This window comes from Schistocerca serialis, chromosome 2 (assembly GCF_023864345.2).
Source record: "Schistocerca serialis cubense isolate TAMUIC-IGC-003099 chromosome 2, iqSchSeri2.2, whole genome shotgun sequence".
Classification (NCBI taxonomy): Eukaryota; Metazoa; Arthropoda; class Insecta; order Orthoptera; family Acrididae; genus Schistocerca; species Schistocerca serialis.
Genome location: NC_064639.1, coordinates 141,735,901 through 141,751,312, shown reverse-complemented (window position 1 = coordinate 141,751,312; position 15,412 = coordinate 141,735,901). Strand labels below are relative to the sequence as shown.

Here is a 15,412-nt window from a genome sequence, read left to right as displayed (position 1 = left end):
TTGTCATGTTCCAGACTTCACGTCAGTATAGTTCTTCCCTCTTCACGCCAGCCTGCGTGAGCTAAAACGCATGCATTTCGGCCTCCACTAGTAACACTGTGTTGGTTCTTCTGCTAACACAACAAGACGTTCACTGTGGATATTGTATCGCAGACACAGACCCTTTGACAGTTAAACCTGTCCAAAGATGTAAACAATCATGCATGAGCAGCCACTATTAGAAGGCGGGGGTCCGAGAGCCGATCAATTCCAGTCATTCAATCAGGAAGGAGGTACAGGGCTCGTGTTGTCTGTAGTTCAACCATGCCTAGACAGTCATCACCGCGGTTCGATTGCGTCCGCATAGTTACATTGTGCCAGGAAGAGCTCTCCTCAGGGGAAGTGTCCAGGCGTCTCAGAGTGAACCAAAGCGATGTTGTTTGGACATGGAGGAGATACAGAGAGTCAGGCCGCCCTACCTACGGATTATGGCTCTGAGGGACCCTGACAGCAATGGCACCATGTCGAATAATGCTTTTCGTGCAGCCACAGGACGTCGTGTTGCAACTCAAACTGTGTGCAATAGGCTGCATGATGCGCAACTTCACTCCCGACGTCCATGGCAAGGTCCATCTTTGCAACCATGACACCATTTAGCGTGGTACAGATGGGCCCAACAACATGCCAAATGGACTGCTCAGGATTGGCATCACATTCTCTTCACCGATGAGTGTCGCACATGCCTTCAACCAGACAATCGTCGCAGACGTGTTTGGAGGCAACCCAGTCAGGCTGAACGCCTGAGACACACAGCCCAGCGAGTGCAGCAAGGTGGAGGCTCCCTGCCATTTTTGGGGTGGCATTATGTGGAGCCGACGTACGCCGCTAGTGGTCATGGAAGGCGACGTAACGGCTGTAAGATACGTGAATACCATCATCGGACCGATAGTGCAACCATATCGGCAGCATATAGGTATTCGTCTTCATGGATGGCAATTCGCGCCCCCATCGTGCCCAGCTTGTGAATGATTTCCTTCAGGATAATGACATCGCTTGACTAGAGTGGCCAGCATTTTCTCCAGACATAAATCCTATCGAACATGCCTGGGATAGATTGAACAGGGCTGCTTATGAACGACGTGACCCACAACCACTCTGAGGTATCCACACCGAATCGGCGTTCAGGAGTGGGACAATCTGGACCAACAGTGCCTTGATCAACTTGTGGATAATATGCCACGATGAATACAGGGATGCATCAATGAATTAGGACGTGCTAATAGGTATTAGAGGTACCGAAGTGTACAGCAATCTCGACCAACACCCATGGAGGTCTCGCTGTATGGTGGTACAACATGCAATGTGTGGTTTTCATGACCAATAAAAAGGGCGGAAATGATGTTTATGTTGATCTCTATTCAAATTTTCTGCACAAGTTCTGAAACTCTGGTAACCGAGGCGATGCAAAATATTTTTTTTTAATGTGTTTAGTAGCTATTATAGTTATCAACCTATGTTGCCTTTCACCACTCAAATTTCTTTCTTTTCGTCGGAATCGCTTAATAGGGATGTACTTTGTAAAAGCATCTGTTTGCTAAACTTGAATCACAATTTACGTGAAAACTTCTATTATGTATTCTTCGAAGGTAGATTGCCCTAAACCTATCACACTCTACAGTCTACTATGTGGCACTATTATTATCCGAATTTTTAACACTGAAACTTCATATTTAAGCACAGTAAACAAAGGGATTTTTCCATTCTATCTGTATCATTAAGATTGTACTCATTTTTGGCAACATGAGGCTCAAAAACCGCTAATTGGCACTAATCAGGAATATTTTACATCGTATGTCCATGGTATACGAACGCCCACCGACGACTGCCACCGACTCAAAACTGCTCACAGCTTGAACGCTGCAACAATGTATCTATAGTCGCCTGCCAAAGTGGTTTACCTTCTTTTCCCCTGATTTTGAGGACGCATTTATTACCCATAATATGAAAGAATAAGTAAACAAATGCATAGAAAGTTGATATTTACAAATGATGTCACATGTGAGGTGAGGATACAATCTCCAGACACGTTTTCAGTTGTGACATTGAGCAACATTATTTGTACCGGACAGTCGGTACATTGGTGTTACTTTGTTCTACAGATACAACCATGCTACCGATGTTACTGACACACTACTCTGAAGGGCTAAATGGCGCATCGGTTTTCTCGGACTTTAATTGAATGCTATCACCCCTCGTTCTGTTATGCTGAAATGAATTCGACATGTAGCAAAGTGCAAGTCACGGGCTACAGCCCATGCGATATTTGGAGCCTGCCTTCCTGTTATCATTTCCTGCTCAATGCCAGACACAGCGCTTGTGCAATACGCAAAGCAACCCCTACTATCCCAGTAGGTGTGTTGGACTTACTTGTAGTTGGACATGAGCATGCTGACATCCTGGAAGTTGGGTGGCGAGGACCCGGAATCCTTCTTCCAGAGGATTCTCGGCACAGGAGAACCGTCCGCAGAGCAGGGCAGCGTCACGGATCTGCCGGCCTCCACTTGCGTGTCCTTGGGCTGACGCTTCCAAGATGGTGGCTCTAGTGGCAGGAGAAGAGCCATGCTTATTAACTCTAGTCACATACTGCTCTAGCAAGTACAGTGTTATTCATAAGTACTTCCAAGGATTTCTGAGGTTAGTGTGAAACTACAAGAGATACAGTAAAATGACAAGTATCAGTGGACAGAGAATCACCCCAAATTTCGATTCATGATACACGCTGCGGCGTAGTTGTACAGCTTATCACTAGGTGGCAGGCGCGTCAGGACATGTAAACAAATCATCCTCTTCGTATAGTTGGACAGCATTTTTTCGTGCCAGCAGATAGGCAACCCAGTTAACAGATTTCCAAAGCAGGCTTCTGTCGTTGCACCTTTCTGGGCATAGGAGCAGCAACTTTGATGAACTGCATGCGTATATTGACGTTTACCACATCACAAACGGTACACCAGTTGAACACTATGTAATCTGAGTCGAGAGGAGAGCTGCTTTCTCCACAGATTCTGTATGTCTTGCAGTATTCACAGAGTCATCATCTCAAACCATAGGGCACATACGAATAATACTGAAATAAACAATTATACATGGTGAATGTAAAGTAAGGGGCATAGTTCAGAATGTGATTCCTGATAAGAATGGGGAGGTCAGGGGTATACAAATACATTTCAGGATGTGATACCTGTCAAGAAAAGGAAGTTCATAGCAAAATATGGATTGTGATCCTGCGTTACAGGGATAAGTTATGGGGATAAAGTACAGGAAGGGAAAGGTTATTTGCAACTTATACCGAAATCAGACTGCCCTTGTAAGGATGAAAGGCATGAAAAGGGAACAGTAGTTGACAATGGAGTGAGGCACAGTTGTAACCTACCCTAATCTAATTCAGTTTTGACATTCAGCATGGCAGTAATAGGAACAAAGGAGAAATTAGGAAAAGAGATTAAACTTCAAAGAGAAAAAATAAATTCTATGATATTAGCGGATTACGTAGTGATGATGATCAATTTAGAGAAACATTTTTAAATAATAACAAATAAAATCGAGGATCTGTTACATGACGATCAGTATGGCTTTACGAAAGGTGCCAGAAAACTAGTTTTGACGTTGCGCTTGATAATAGAGCCAAACGTAGAAAACTCAAGAGACATTAATGTGATGTGTCGATTTAGAAAAAGCATTCGACAATGTAAAATGGTGTAAGAAGTCAGAAATTCTCAATAAAATGGTTGTAACCTACAGTGAAAGTTAATATACAACATGTACAAGGACTGACAGGGAAAAATAAGAATGGAAGACCAAGAACGAAGTCCTCGGATTAAAAAGGGTTTAAGTCAGAAATGCAGTCTTTCACCGCTACTGTTCAATCTGTACATCGAACGAGCAACGACGGGAAGAAAAGAAAGGTTCACGAGTGGAATCAAAATTCACACAATCGTGACTTATGTACACAACCCATACTGTCGCTAACCGTACCTGGTTCCTATATGCAGTAAAGGCACAACGCACACAGTAACATCACACAGAGCCAACTGCCTTTATACTGAGTTCCACCCTCTATCACCTAAGTCGTTGATCTCTGGTTATATACTGTACTACAAACGCGATACTACACTACTGGCCATTAAAATTTCTACACCAAGAAGAAATGCAGATGATAAACGGGTATTCATTGGACAAATATATTACACTGGAACTGACGTGTGATTACATTTTCACATTATATGGGTGCATAGATCCTGAGAAAACAGTACCCAGAACAACCATCTCTGGCCATAATATCGTCCTTGATACGCTTCGGCATTGAGTCAAACAGAGCTTGGATGGCGTGTACAGCTGCCTATGCAGCTTCAACACGATACCACACTTCATCAAGAGTAGTGACTGGCGTATTGTGATGAGCCAGTTGCTCAACCACCATTGAGCAGACATTTTCAATTGGTGAGAGATCTGGAGAATGTGATGGCCAGGGCAGCAGTCGAACATTTTCTGTATCCAGAAAGGCCCGTACAGGACCTGCAACAAGCGGTCGTACATTATCCTGCTGAAATGTAGGGTTTCGCACGGATCGAATGAAGGCTAGAGCCACGGGTCGTAACACATCTGAAATGTAACGTCCACTGTTCAAAGTGCCGTCAATACGAACAAGAAGTGACCGAGACGTGTAACCAATGGCACCCCATACCATCACGCCGGGTGATACGCCAGTAGGGTGATGACGAATACACGCTTCCAATGTGTGTTCACCGCGATGTCGCAAAACACTGATGCGACCATCGTGATGTTGTAAACAGAACCTGGATTCATCCGAAAAAATGATGTTTTGCCATTCGTGCACCCAAGTTCGTCGTTGAGTACAGCATAAAAATAAAAAAAAAACAAAATGGTTCAAATGGGCTCTGAGCACTATGCGACTTAACTTCTGAGGTCATCAGTCGCCTAGAACTTAGAACTAATTAAACCTAACTAACCTAACGACATCACACACATCCATGCCCGAGGCAGGATTCGAACCTGCGACCGTAGCGGTCACGCGGTTCCAGACTGAAGCGCCTTTAACCGCACGGCCACACCGGCCGGCGAGTACAGCATCGCAGGCGCTCCTGTCTGTGACGTAGCGTCAAGGGTAACCGCAGCCATGGTCTCCGAGCTGATACTCCATGCTGCTGCAAACGTCGTCCAACTGTTCGTGCAGATGGTTGTTGTCTTGCAAACGTCCACATCTGTTGACTCAGGGATCGAGACGTGGCTGCACGATCCGTTACAGCCATGCGGATAAGATGCCTGTCATCTCGACTGCTAGTGATACGAGGCCGTTGGGATCCAGCACGGTGTTGCGTATTACCCTCCTGAATCCACCGATTCCATATTCTGCTAACAGTCATTGGATCTCGACCAACGCGAACAACAATGTCGCGATACGATAAACGGTAATCGCGATAGGCTAGAATCCGACTTTTATCAAAGTTGGAAACGTGATGGTACGCATTTCTCCTCTTTACACGAGGCATTACAACAACGTTTCACCAGGCATCGCCGGTCAACTTCTGTTTGTGTATGAGAAATCGGTTGGAAACTTTCCTCATGTCAGCACGTTGTAAGTGTCGCCACCGGCGCCAACCTTGTGTGGATGCTCTGAAAAGCTAATCATTTGCATATCAAAGCATCTTCTTCCTGTCGGTTAAATTTCGCGTCTGTAGCACGTCATCTTCGTGGTGTAGAAATTTTAATGGCCAGTAGTGTATTCGACTGCATTTCTCTGTACACTGCATCTCGTAGCACTGTGTGTACACTGTGCACAACTATTCTAACCAAGAGTGTTAATTTTCCTACACATCTCTACGCTTTTATACTGTTTTCCACTACTGTATAAAATAAATAATTGAGGACGATGGTTGGAGGTGCTACTCTGAGATAAAGACTAGGGCACAAGAGAGGAATTTGTGGAGGAATGCATCAAACAGGATATACGATTGATGAGGCAGAAAAATAGCAGACTACCTACAAGAGTCCAAGGGTATGAATAGGAAACAGTAGTTGAGAGGGAGTGAGATAGGATGTAGCATTTCGTCGATGGTACACTGAGTAAGGCAGTAAGGGAAAGGAATGACAAATTTGAAAAGGAAATTAAGCTTCAGAGACAAAAAAAAAAAAAAAAAAAGAAGAAGCCGTGTAAGGTTTGCTGATGATTTTATGATTGTGACATTTTTAGGTAAATATCTGCATAACGTTGTAACGGCATATAAATAGTGGAGCCTGTGTTTACCGTTCACAGTAACCTGCACAGTGTAGTGGGCGGAGGCTGCTGCATTGGCCGCGTGGCAGGAGTAGTTTCCGGCGTGCCTGGGGGCGAGTCTGCGGAAGCTGAGCGTGCTCGAGTAGTCGTCGATGGTCTTCTCGGAGACCTCCTCGTCCTCGGGGACCGGCGCGCCGTCTTTCAGCCAGCTGATCTCGATCGGGAGGTCGCCTTTACTGACGATACAAGACAGGTGCGTCCGCATTCCTCTCTGTAGGTCCGGCTTTGTCGATATTGGGTCTATCTGAGGGGGTTCTGAAAAAGAAAAAAAAAGGCTATGTTACGGATGTCTTTGAAATGATGATCCGTAAAGAGACTCATTTTTTTCATTTGCTCATAACATGTTACGTCCACAAGGTGATTTTACTAAAAAGGGGCAAATTGCAGGAATCGATTCCTGGGAGAATAAGCAGCAATAGAGATGGAAATGCCTAGCAAGGAAGGTACACACGCAGGTGGAGAAAAGACCTTTGACAGAGTACACAGTATCAACGCCAGAGAGGTGGTCCGCCACCATGGGGTAAACGAGACGCCCTTGTGGAACATACTGCACAACAGTGCGTGCATAACTTCTCCCCAGTTAGTAAGACTTGACGTCATCAGGTGATGCAGACAAGCGACCTGACGTATTCCTAAAACTACTATAAAATTTTTATAACAACTGCTAACTAATTTTGTTTTTTTAAGACGACCAGCTTCAGATCACTCTTGCTAGAGGTTCTGTGTCTAGGTACAGTGGAAGCGTATTTCGGTAGGTGATCATTAATGAGCCAAGCATTCAATACACTGTTGGCTATACCAAGAGTTTGCAAAATGCAGTTCTGTACCACGCTTCAGTGCACCAGAATAGAACGTCGACATATTCTCGGTACTAAGTTTAACCCGTCACTGATAAAGATATAAAAGTTATATATTTCATTATTGTATTTTATATACTTTTCATGGTCGTGCTTCGTAACAAGGCTATGTCAACATTGTAATTTTCATAATGAGAAAGGTTCACAATTGCGCTTGCAACCGCGTTGGTGTAACCAACTGTGTACTGAAAACTTCGCTCTATAGTGAGCAAGTTCCGAGGTACACTTTCAGACGACGGTGTTGTAGCGTACAGTGAATGTAGATACAGAACCTCTAGCATGAGTGATCTGCAGCAGTAAATATTAATCAGTTGCAAAGTAATGTATTATTGTTCCCGTGTGTCTTTCAATCACTGAAACCCCTACATTACTTTCAGGTGGCCGCATCTCCCTTGTAAAGTATTTTCGGCCATATGTCCACCGATACTGTTCCTTTCCTCTCAGAGGTAGTTTATTATTGTTTGTGCCCATTTAGGAAAATCACTCTATACGTACACAGACTGAAACGGGAAGTGTCACACCGTCAACACTCTGACCGGATGAGACGAAACTTATACTCCAGTATTTCCAATCTGTGAGTCGTATTGATTAAAATTTCATCATTATACATGATAAGTTTCAGTATTTATAGTACAGAAAAATGCCATTCCTTCAGAACAAGAATAGTGTGTGTTGTTGTTATGATCTATCAACTCATTTGCGATTTCTGGTGAAGAACGAATTCCCTCCATGCACTCCTAGACGTTCTTACGTTCCTCTGTTATTCCAGGGTCCTTTAAGGGCTTGCTTTGTTGTCCTCTATCCAATTTCCCCTTGGTTTTCCTCCATGTCTTTGACGTTCCATTCGTATGGACATTACAGTATTGTCTAACGAGTCTTTTTCTCTGATGAAAGGCCCAAAGTACCCTATTTCATGTGTAGTGCATTGGCCTACAAAAACAGCATATATTTTATACACACATTAAAAAAAGTTGTGCATCACGTCGGTTTCGAGAGTTCCGGAACCTGTACAGAAAATCTGAATAGAGAGCAACATAAACATCATTTCCGCCCTTTTTATTGCTCATGAAAACCACACACTGCATGTTGTACCACCATACAGCGAGACCTTCAGAGGTGGTGGTCCAGATAGATGTACACACCGGTACCTCTAATACCCCGTAGCACATCCTCTTGCGTTGATGCATGCCTCTATTTGTCGTCGCGTGCTACCGACAAGGTGGCCCAGATTATCCCACTCCCCAGCGGCTATTCGGCGTAGATACCTCAGAGTAGTTGGTGGGTCACGTCGTCCATAAACAGCCCTTTTCCATTTATCCCACGCATGTTCGATGGGGCTCATGTCTGGAGAACATGCTGGCCACTCTAGTCGAGCGATGTCATTATTCTGAAAGAAGTCATTCCCAAGACGTGCACGATGTGGGCGCGCATTGTCGTCCATGAAGACGAATGCCTCGCCAATATGCTCCCGATATCGTTGCACTGTCGGTGGGAGAACGGCATTCACGTATCGTACAGCCGTTACGGGGCCTTCAATGACCACCAGCGGCGTACATTGGCCCCATATAATGCCACCCGAAAACAGCAGGGAACCTCCACCTTGCTGCAGTCGCTTGACAGTGTGTCTAAGGCGTTCAGCTTGACCAGGTTGCTTCCAAACACTTCTCCGACTATTGCCTGGTTGAAGGCATGTACGACACTCATCGGTGAAGAGTACGTGATGCCAATTCTGAGCGGTCCATTTAACATGTTGTTGGCCCCTTCTGTACTGCGCTGCATGGTGTCGTGGTTGCAAAGATGGACCTCGTCATGGGCGTCAAGAGTGAAGTTGCGCACCATGCAGCCTCTTGCACACAGTTTGAGTCGTAACACGACATGCTGAGGTTGCACGAAAAGCATTCTTCAACATTGTGGCGTTGCTGTCGGGGTTCCTCCGAGTCATAATCCGTAGGTAGCGGTCATCCACTGCAGTAATAGCCCTTGGGCGGCCTGAGAGAGGCGTGTCATCGACAGTTCCTGTCTCTTTGTATCTCCTCCATGTCAGAGCATCATCACTCCGAGATGCCTGGACACTTCCCTTGTCGAGAGCCCTTCCTGGCATACAATAACACTGCGAACAAGATCGAACCGCGGTATTGACCGTCTAAGCATCGTTGAACTACAGACAACACGAGCCGTGTACCTCCTTCCTGGTGGAATAACAGGAGCTGATCAGCTGTCGGACGCCCTCCGTCTCATAGGCGCTGCTCGTGCATGGTTCTTTACATCTTTAGGCAGATTTACTGACATCTTTGAACAGTCAACGGGACTGTGTCTGTGATACAATATCCACAGTGAACGTCTATCTTCAGGAGTTCTATGAACCGGGGTGATGCAAAACTTTTTTTGATGTGTGTAATTTCCAGGGTTGTTTTATTTTTTACTTTCTGGAACCATGACATCCTCACTTTACTTCCCCACACCCATATTTAAAATGAAAAGATTTTATTGTGAAGCACTTAGTTCACTGTCCACAAATCATATCCGTGCTGAACTGTGCGGAAGATCAGAAGGGCAGTCGAATGAAAACCAAACACTCATCACCGCGTGACCATGGAATGGTTCCATTCAAAAATAATCACCACACACGTTGAGACATTTACCCCATTGGAAACACAATCAATTCCTTTTTCTCAGAAGGCGGTTGACCGCAGACGGATCCGTAACCGCATCCTGTCTTGCACATCCTCGACCGACCACCTTCACGCATGTCTTTCTTCAGGTCCTCAAAGATGTTCAAATCACACGGTGAAAGATCCAGGCTGGAAGGAGGATGTTGCATTGTTTCCCAAAGAAATCGTTCAAGCGTACCTTTCATGTGTTTGGCAGTGTGTGGACGGGCGCTATCGTGCAGCGGGAGGATTTTGTCTGACAGCATCCCTGGGCGTTTTCACATATGTTGTGACGCAGTTTCTCCAAAGGCTCTCCGTAGCGCTGCTCATTGATTGTGGTTCCACGACCGAAAAACTCTACGAGCAGAGAGTCGGTACACTCGAAGAAGAAAGTCATCGTGACCTTACCGGAACTTGTGTGAATTATCTTTAGATTTCTTTGGCGGGGAATATGTGGGATGTTGCCACTGATAGATTTGCCGTTTGCTCTAGTGATGTTGGAATGCTGTCGGACGGAATCATCCCATTGCAGGATAACTCCTGCTCCCCCCCCCCCCACCCCCCTCCCCCAGATTGCATTCGAACGAAGGCTACGCTTCTGCCATTATGCTGGGAAACCCTGCAGCATCCTCGTTAGGGCCCGGATTTTTTGCCGTGTAATTTTCAAATGTTTGGCAATCTGAAGAAAGATGTACGTGGACATCGGTTTTAGTCTGACGAGGAAGTGCAAGAGTGGGTGCGGTTGTAGATCCGTCAGCGTCTGAGGACGTTGTACGAAACAGGAACTGATTGTCCCGCTTGCCAGTGGGATAAATGTGTTAACGTGTGTGGTGATTACTTTTGAACAGAATAATACCATGGTCTCGTTGTGGCGAGTGTTCGATTTTCGTCTGGCTGCTCCTTATATTTCGGTCGGTAGTTACGGTTTCGATACGATATTACAGTGACTGTATTGTTCGGAAGTACGATGCAGTGCTCCTTGAGACATTGCAAACCGTTGCTTGCTTTAATCATAAACTTATCTCTGAGTGATTCTAAATGTTATTGTCTTTACATAAAGAACAGTATTGTCTTCTCAATAATCTTCAAATCGTGAGTTACATTCTTTGTTTATTATTTACGAAGTTAGTGAATTTACTCATGGCACTTTTGTTGCCTATGTTTGTGGTCATTTTCCGCACTAAAATTAATAATCAGATTAACTAATTTAATAAGATTCAACCTTGAATTACTGGTGTATCCATGTACTACCACAAAAAAAGACAACGTTGAGTAGCTCAGGGAGTATGAATGAGAACAGTGGCACACTGAAGTTTACAAAGATAATGACAAGTTTTTATTCAAATTTTTATAACTACAACGAGCTGATAAATCTTACAAAAATAAATGACAAACAAAAGCCAGAAAAGAGATGTTGCTTGATTGGCAAAGCATTCACTGCGTGAGAACTATACAAATTCTGCCGCAAATTAATCCCTTTTACAACGCCTCTGACTTTGTTTACATGGATCCACAGTGAGACCGTTTTATTCAAATGAAATCATCTACGACCAAGCACATCACAAACTATGCTTCACTAGAGAATATCATTTAATAACCCTACGATGTCCGCCCCCGATAGCTGAGTGGTCAGCGCGACAGAATGTCAATCCTAAGGGCCCGGGCTCGTTTCCCGGCTGGGTCGGAGAGTTTGTCTGCTCAGGGACTGGGTGTTGTGGGACTCACTCAAAGTGAAACCTGCACATGTGGCGTAAATGGATCACCAGAACACTTAGTTTTTCGCTGCCCATTACAGATCGCAGGCATAACACCTACACAACTACAAATATAAACGCAGGATGACATAAGTACAGCCATCAGGAATAAAAACACATGGGAGGAGATCAACCAGGTGACAAACGAAGTATCCCAGGTACTGCACAAATCCTTTAAGTAATCAAGGCCGTACCAAAGATTGCGACAAGAGACACAAAAGACACGGGAAACGGAAACATGGGAGACTACCAGCTATGATGAAGAGAATGATAGAGATGTTGCGGAAAACACAGATTCGGAAAACAGCAACAATATGTCACTCACTCAAACTCAATGACGACTCTCAACACCAAGAATCGTGCCTAGCTAAGTACCAACCCAACACTGTCAATTACGAATAACGCTTTAAACGTGCGATGCGGATAGGGAATGGATGGCTCGAAGTACATTCCGAGCCCTCCATCCCCTGTCGGCTAGACGGGGAGAGTCGGACCCCTTTTCCCGAACACCTCCCAAACCTCTCCACTACCCTCACAAATCCACAAATCAAACTCATATTTCAAAGTCTCATTCGGTTAAGTATAGCAGATAAGTTATATTAAGAATTCCCAGCATGATTTTGTTTCCTTTCTTTGTTTTAAAGCATTTTTCGTAAAACATATCGAGATTGAATTCCAAATTGTATCTAAACTGTTAAAGCTTGTACATAGATATGTGATATCACTCAACAATAAAAGACAAAGGTGAACAACGCATAAACTGTTCCGCCTCCACGTGGCAGGGACGGGCAACATCGAGGGTGGGCGGAAGCTAACAAACTTGCGGCCACTCACTATGGCTAAGAGACCAGAAAACCTTGTTGGGTATATCACAAAAGGATTTTTGTGGTAAAAAAAGGACCAGCCATATACCCACAGGTGGCTGGTCACCCACCTGGTTTAATGAAAAAAAGTCCTAATCATCATCATTTCATCCCCATCGACGGGCAAGGTTCAAATGCCTCTGAGCACTATGGGACTTAACATCTGAGGTCATCAGTCCTCTAGAACTTAGAACTACGTAAACCTAATTAACCTAAAGATATCACACACACCCATGCCCGAGGTAGGATTCGAACCTTCGACCGTACCGGTCGCGCGGTTCCAGACTGAAGTGCCTAGAACCACTCGGCCACACCGGCCGGCTCGACGGGCACGTCGCCGAAGTGGCGTCAAATAAAAAGGCCCGGCGAACGGTCTACCCGACGGGAGGCCCTAGTCACACGACATTTACATTGGACATTTACGATGGTGCAGCAACGCTTTACTCTTTCACCTTGATTGAGGCAGCAGCAGCAGGAAACGGCACACTGTGTGCGAGGAGCGGCGCTCTGCGGCAGCTGTAATGTTCTGGCTTCCACGAGTATTTGCAACCTGCGCCGACTAGCGTTCTGATTATTAGAACACGGGAAACTTCTCTATCAGAGTCCTAAAATCCTGACAGATTTCGATGTGAGGTGCACCCGTTTGCTGGTCTGGCCAGACCAATGTCACTCACAGGCACGACAGTGTGCTCTAGAATTGTCGAACGTCAGACGGCCTACTCAGAATGAATAAGTTCACCCTCGTGACCCACGATATGTCCGAGATGATACGCAATCTCACTGTCGGTACAGTTGGAAACTACCACTGCCTCTTAGTCCACCATAAGCAGCAGGCCACAAGTCTCACCCGCTAAGGAAAGATTTGAAGTTCTCTACCAGGGAAGCACCAAAAGACTAACGAGACAAAGAATCACAATACCTTTCCACCAAGCCTCGGTACAAGAGCAGAATTCGAAGAAAAAACGCCTCTATCTTCTACAAACCAATCCAACTATCCTCTACTCACTCAATCTCCCCTCTTAACTGTTCTGTTGGCCTGGTAGCCAATCCAGACACAGCATTGACTTTTCCAAGCTGGAGCAATCCTCTGCTTTGCATATCCTGAATATCCTGAGAGGAGCCAGTCACCAACCCCAAATCTCTCTTCTGTGAAAAAATATTTTAGATCAGGGAGGTTTTATTCTCATCGTAGGAATGGCCATGTTTCGGCAAAAAACCTCTACCTAGACAGGATTACATTCCCTCATTTGATGAGAGATCTAATCTGTCCAGTTCACAATTTACAATTTCTGAAAGAAGACTGTTAAGCTTCCCAGACAGTTGTGCCCATGAAATATTTGGTTTTGCACCTCATTTAAAGTACCTGACGACTTACTGGCGTCAGAGGAGTTACAGTCTTGCCTCCACTAACGTGCACCAGTCACTCAAAATGGTTCAAATGTCTCTGAGCACTATGGGTCTTAACTTCTGGGGTCATCAGTCCCCTAGAACTTAGAACTACTTAAACCTAACTAGCCTAAGGGTATCACACACATCCATGCCCGAGGCAGGATTCGAACCTACGACCGTAGTGGTCGCGCGGTTCCAGACTGTAGCGCCTAGAACCGCTCGGCCACTCCACCAGTCACTCAGTCTTTATCGTACCAGCTTCTAACATGAGACTGCTTAGAGTTTTATGACCGTCCCACTGTTTGCAAGAAAAATATTGCAGCAATCTCTCTTATATGCCTCCCTCCATCAAGTTTTCACCAACCGAACACCTTCTCGGTGGTCAATCGCTTGGCCCAGGTAAAATGTTTTGCGAACCGGCGCCCTCCCGCTCTAATCCTATGTGGGGAGAGGGGAGTGCCATGGCCCAAAGTCCCTCTGCAGGTACTGTCCACAGAGCGCTGCTTTCCTTGAATCATTCGCACAGCCAGGTCGCTGGATACAGTCTTTATGACCCGCGACCCATCTTCCTCCCTGTTCTCCGTCGCTTCCGCTACGGCCCCATGGGAAGAAGTTCTCTACAGGCTACACATACAGTTATATGAATATTCTGCCAGCAATTTCCTCATGTAAAAAGATATAAACCACACATGCTAAACGTAGCACTGGAGAACTCCGAGGTCATGACCTAAAATATGAATATTAGTCCGACTGACAGAATTGTTAAAGTGACAGAGTGCTGTGTCACCTCTTAACATGCATGCATCTTTGAAGGAACTGGCTCAGTGGCAATTACAGCCGTTCTGAAATACATGAAATGTATTCACACCTGCCATGTACGACCATGAGTTGGGAAACAGAATGACGACGATGAAAATTTGTGTCGGACTTGACTCGAAGCCGGATCTCCCGCTCGCACACTATCTCTATAAGCGGAAAATCCGGGTTCGAGCGCCAATCCGGCGTAAATTTTCATTATCGTCATTCACTTATACAGCTGATACTTGTCCATATTCGCAACTGCGAATACATTTCAAGTTACGGTTTCCTTTCTTTGAGGAAGTGGCTTAATTGTAGCGTCTATTCCAAGCTATACACTTTTTCTTATTCCTCAGTGCAGGAGCTATTTATTGGCATCGCAAATCCCAAAATTATATAACCATAGACTTCATCAATGTTTTCTCCTTAATATCACATTAGTCTTCATTCCTGTCCTCACAATTTTTGTTTTCTTCAAAATTAGCCTGAGACTAACTTTTTCGTTTTCTTTTCGTATTTTTTCCAGCATACTTTTAATGTCTTCTCTACTACAGATTATAAGTGTATCGTCGGAATATATTAATTGATGCCCCCTCCCTCCCTTCCCCCTCCCCCCCACCTCCAAATTTTAACTCCAATTTCCATATCTGACACACCTCCACTTCTCATTATATAGCATCACACATATTGAAAAGAAGCATCTATGGTACAGATAACTTTTTGACATGTCTCCAAAGTTTCCATAAATTCATGCAATATTTTTAATAAT

General features: G+C 44.9%; 1 protein-coding gene across 1 annotated transcript in view; it reads right to left on the bottom strand.

Moving 5' to 3' along the window:
* Positions 1-15,412, bottom strand: part of LOC126455789 (Down syndrome cell adhesion molecule-like protein Dscam2) — a 222,835-nt gene that overhangs the window by 15,874 nt on the left and 191,549 nt on the right. Inside the window, exons 13-14 of the mRNA XM_050091551.1 lie at positions 6,302-6,586; positions 2,407-2,578 (exon numbers count right to left, since the gene is read on the bottom strand). Of these exons, the coding sequence (XP_049947508.1) occupies positions 2,407-2,578; positions 6,302-6,586 (457 nt within the window). The remainder of the gene's footprint in view (positions 1-2,406; positions 2,579-6,301; positions 6,587-15,412) is intronic.